Source organism: Sinocyclocheilus rhinocerous, unplaced genomic scaffold, assembly GCF_001515625.1.
Source record: "Sinocyclocheilus rhinocerous isolate Xijiao unplaced genomic scaffold, SAMN03320098_v1.1 scaffold4098, whole genome shotgun sequence".
NCBI lineage: Eukaryota > Metazoa > Chordata > Actinopteri > Cypriniformes > Cyprinidae > Sinocyclocheilus > Sinocyclocheilus rhinocerous.
Genome location: NW_015644698.1, coordinates 165,013 through 170,413, shown reverse-complemented (window position 1 = coordinate 170,413; position 5,401 = coordinate 165,013). Strand labels below are relative to the sequence as shown.

The 5,401-nt window shown below is 34.4% G+C and overlaps 1 protein-coding gene across 1 annotated transcript in view; it reads left to right on the top strand.

Annotated features, from left to right (window-relative positions):
- Window positions 1-602: 602 nt before the first annotated feature.
- The window catches only part of LOC107758798 (protocadherin-15-like), a 126,525-nt gene continuing 121,726 nt past the window's right edge, over window positions 603-5,401 (top strand). Inside the window, exons 1-3 of the mRNA XM_016576617.1 lie at window positions 603-752; window positions 1,736-1,929; window positions 4,440-4,572. Coding sequence (XP_016432103.1) covers window positions 603-752; window positions 1,736-1,929; window positions 4,440-4,572 — 477 coding nt within the window. The remainder of the gene's footprint in view (window positions 753-1,735; window positions 1,930-4,439; window positions 4,573-5,401) is intronic.

Below are 5,401 nucleotides of genomic sequence, written 5' to 3'. Positions count from 1 at the left end.
CTACTAATACTACTACTACTTGAAGTACTGTCTACATATTTCAAGTATTTAAGTTTTTATTAAGTACTTTTTGCGTGAAGATTAAGATTATGTTTTTAAAGGATTTTAATTTTAATTCTATACATATTTTGCTTAATTATCATGAAAAATGTTGTAATATGAAATAAAATTAAAAATGATTGGTGTAAATTCACTAAAGAGTTGCTTAAGCCTCACAGTGCAGTCCACAACCTCTCTGTGATATCCCATTAGTCTAGTTGACAGCTAGTGAGGCAGTTGGGAGTACCGCCAATGGACTGTTCTCTCCACGCAAGAGCATTAATTTGAATAATTTGGCTAGGCTTCTGCTATCACAATAAGCAAAGGGAAAATGCAAGAGGCCTTTTATATCACAGTATCTGTTTGCTGATAGGTAGTTAGCAGCAATTTTCAAATTTTGCTTTTAGCTTTCCTTTTCTAAAATGGCTGATTTGCAATGATTTATCTGTGCACAATATGTGTAATTTTGAAATTAAGAACCAAATGTGGTTCTTTTCACTGCGATAAGTGTGTTTCTCTGCCTCACTGTTTTGATATTAACAGTTGCATTACTTCTTTTGTAGATGACTGCCTCAGATGGAGTTCAGGAGAGCTCTCCAGTCACTGTTAATATCACTGTGATTGACGCCAATGACAACACACCTACCTTCCCTAACGTCTCCTACAACGTGAATGTCTACACAGATATGCAGCCTGGAGACACAATCTTACAGGTAATCTATAAGATACTCTTTCACTACAATAAAATCATATCTTTATCAGCAATTTGTCTGGGGTTCCAAGAAATACATTGAAGCATCTTTGAAAAAATTGTGAATTTACTTAAAGCCTTATTGTCTGACAATATATTTAAATTTGTGTTTTTTTTTTACATTATATAGTAGAAAATACAGTCAAAAAATAAACTATGGATATATTCTCTGAAAATATGTATTTTATACAATTTCACTTCTCAAATACATTGACCTTGTTTTAGATGTCTTTCCTGGAAAACAAGGCACAATTGTTTTTGCAGAGCTTTTCACCTTTAATCCACTCATTTGAATTAATAGCTGTAGTTTCCACATTTAGGAGGGGCTTATTGCTGCAATAATTGCTCAGATCCCGGATTAATCTTTGTCTTAATGGGAATTTTCTTTGGAAATGTGTGCATAACTGATTCCTTTGCAATCAGAACATGAGCAGAGCGCATATTTGCTCTGACATGCTGAAAGATTGACCCCCAGAAGTCAAAATTAAAAAGTGCAAGTTGTATCGTGTAAAAGGTTAACTGCTCCATTGTATGCTGGTAGTTGTCACTTCATAAAGTTTCTGAAATAAATCCTTTTCTCCCTGTCTGTAGAATCAGTGATTCAGAAAGAGCTGTGCTACATTATATAATTGTTATAAATTATTATTAAAATATCATTTTAATTAAAATGTCATTTTAATACACCAGAATAGAAAAACAGGTACACGCATACACACACACACACACAAACAGTATCTTTATTGACTAATGACCAATAATCCAGTGTAGCCAGTTGCTGAATGTGCTGAAATCTTTTAAGTGAATCTGGCAAACATGACCCGGACATGTACTTGGCAGGTTTCATGATTCCGCCTGGTCCAAAGAGGAGGCTTGGACAGTGATAAATGTGAATAAGCACCTTTGCAGGTCCTCTCTGAAGTAACGGCTCCAATCTATTTTTTTTAGCTGACAGCAGTGGACGCTGATGAGGGTCCCAACGGGTTGGTGAGCTACAAAATCTTGGCAGGGGATCAGGGACACTTCACCATCAATGACTACACAGGAAGGATCACCGTGCTGCCTGGTGTCAACCTGAACGTGGGCCGCTCCTACGCCCTCACCGTTAGGGCCTCCGACAACGGCCCTGCATCCCAGAGAAGGTAAATCAGCTGAAAACCCAATCAGGGCTGAAAAAGAGAGCACCTCTCACTCTCTAACAGAAGACTCCACCTCGCATGCCCAGTTTGAGATCGATACAATGCCACACGGTGACAGATTTTGCTTCGGAGATATCCCCAAGAACACTCTGCCAATATTGGCCCCTGCTCTTGTCCAGCTGACACTTGAAAGAGCGGAAATTAAGGGCTTTTCACTCTAATTGCCTCTACCTCCCCTCCTGTCCAATTCATAGCAGCCTCTGCCCTCTGTAATTCTTGCTGACTGCCAAATCAATACAGAGGAATGAAGCAGAAATAGAACGGGGGTAAGCGAAGTTCAGGAAATGCATTGTTTCACTTTGCTGTTCGGGAACAAGTTTAAAAGCGTCTAATATTCACAACAAATCAACCTAAATGTGAAGTTCTTCTCCACAGAGCGATACTTGGTTGAAACTGTGTATCCACTTTATCGAGGTTGAGAGGTTTATGGTTAAAGCCAAAGTTTGCTATTATATGTGTTGGACAGATGGCGGTTGAGCTTGTGAGAACCAGATAGTTATTTTCATCTCTTATTTTTCTCTTTTAAAGTTTTATGAGAGTGCTGGCATCAAATTCATAATACTGGAACATTTCCAAAGCGAAAATACTCCCCGATCTAATTAGCTTCAGCCACGCTGATGTGTGCCTTGATACAATGTGTTATAAAACAATGACAGCACCAGGTTGGGTTTTCACTAAACATCCAGAAAACAACCTGGAATTGGACTGCTATTGTTAGCTAGGCTTACAGATCGTGTTCAGATCTTGGAGAAAGCTTCATGGTGATTTTCTTTCTGTCAAAAGAAAATCCATATCCGAGTCCATACAAAAAAAAGCTGCATGTGCTCAATCAACAGCATCCGATTGCATCTCATGATTACAGTAATAATAGTAAGTAATACGTTTGATTCATCTTTCAGTTATAAAACTGAAACCAAGTGAACGTGTATGTTTAAGTCAACAATCTTTTATGTGATGCATCTATAACCAAGTAACAAATTTAGGTTATGAAGCCACTGCATTGTTTTGAAATGTTTCTAAAATGACGAAATGTCCAGTTTTCTTGTCGTGATTATAACATTATTTAAAGGGGTCCTATTATGCTCTTTTACAAAGTATTGATTATGTTTTGGGGGTGTACTAGAACATGCTCTCATGCTTGGTGGTTCGAAAAACGCATTATTTTTCACATAATTTACATTATTAAAATACCTTTCTCCCCAGCCTGGCACAAACGGCTCGATTAGTTCCGGCTTGGATGAAGGTCCGCCTTCCGAAAAACAAAATGTGTTGTGATTGGTTAGCTGTCCCAGTGCGTTGTGATTGGCGAACAGCTTAGACGGTGTTTCAGTGCTGCCACGCCCCTTGCTCCGTCTTTCAACCAAAGCTTTTGGCGAATCCGGCACTGTACTCCCTCGTGTGGAAGCTGTCCTCAGTAAAAAGGTGAAAAAACAGCGTTTCAGGCGGTCGCACACTGAACGAGAAGTTCTTGAAAAGGGATTTTTAAAAAACAAAATATCTCCCTTTGGAGTGGACTTTGAGATTTGTAACGTTCTAGATCTTTTTTATGCCCAAACATACACACTACACACTGACTAAAATTATAAAAGTGAAAAAGCATAATAGGACCCCTTTAAAGGTTACAAGAACGTTTCTTACACTCTTCTACCGTTCTTTATTTTCACTCAAAATATAACGTTATATTAACGTTAATTTTTAGTATTCCAAGAAGACTAGATATCCTGTTTTCTTTTTGTGATTATGTTTTTTTTTAAAGGTAAAAAAAAACAAAAAAAAACGTTTTTTACAACTTTTTCACCCAAATTTTAAGATTATGTTAACGTTTATTTTTAATATTCAAAAGAACATTAAAATATCCAGTGTTCACGTTGTGATTATAACTTTATTTAAAGGTTACAAAGATGTTTCTTAGAACGTTTAAGTACAAATAACATCATCAAGGACATTCCGAGAATGTTGTTCTAAGAATGTTTTAAAATAAATTAAAAGTATTTATTTTAACATAAATAAAATAGTAATAAAGTTAAAAGAACATTCCGTAAACATTACTATAAAAAAAATAATAATAATTATTATTATTATTATTATTATTATTATTATACAGCATGCAATGCTGCCTTATAGTTAAAAGAATGCATCTTACAAGGCAGTGTGATTATATAATCTCTACTTTTTGAAATTGCATTGTTTGAAATTGCCACATGTCAGGAGTGCCTGTGGTGTCTTACAGTGTTGCCTATATTTAGTCAGATCACTTGATTTTGGAACAGAGCCATAGCAATTTAGGAAATTATATGTTGAAACTCGTTGTGCATTCTGATCGTTTTGTGTCTGGTGTGGCATAGTTAGTAGCTGGAGGGGATGCATTAGTTATCATGGCGTACCCTTGAGTGAGACACTTAATACGTTTGTCAAATAAAGGAATATAAATCATGTTTCTTTTGTTTCTTCAGAAGTTCCATCACTACAGTGTATATCGAAGTACTGCCCCCCAACAACCAGAGTCCTCCCCGTTTCCCTCAGCTCATATACAGCCTGGAGGTCAGTGAGGCCATGAGGACTGGAGCCACACTGCTCAACATACAGGTGACTTACCCATCAGCTCCAGTTGAGCTACTCTCATAAGGGTATTATTGTTTCAACAAAAATGTGTTGAATATTTTTAATTATTAATGTTATAATTATAAATGTATGCACACTGTATGTATGTCAAAAGTTTTGAATAATTAAGATAATAGTTGATATTTGATTATTAATTTATTTTATTATATTTTATTTTTTTGTAAACAAAACAAAACAAACAAGCATAATAATGTGAAATATTATTACAATTTAAAAGAAGTGTTATTATTATTATTATTATTATTATTATTATTTTAATATGTTTTCAGATTTATTCCTGTAATGCAAAGTTGAATTTATTATTATTATTATTATTATATTATTACAATTTAAAAGAAGTGTTATTATTATTATTATTATTATTATTATTATTTTAATATGTTTTCAGATTTATTCCTGTAATGCAAAGTTGAATTTTCAGCATCATTACTCCAGTCTTCAGTTTCACATGATCCTTCAGAATCTAATGATCTAATGATTGGTGATTTTGTGCTCACATATTTTTTAATTATCATTGGTGCTCAATTAAACATAATGGTTCTTGTTATTGTCAAAGAAAAAAAAAATGAAATAGAAATATTTTGTAACATTGTAAATTATTTTACTGTCACTTTTGGTCAGTTTAATATATTTTAATATTTTTTATAATTTATTTTAATAATATTAATATTAATGATTTCCAGAAAAAAAAAATTAAGCAGCAAAATCTTGATTTCAGATGCTTAAGAGTTATATCTGAATAATCATGTGACACTGAAGACTAATGGCTGAAGTAATGGCTGCTGAAAATTCA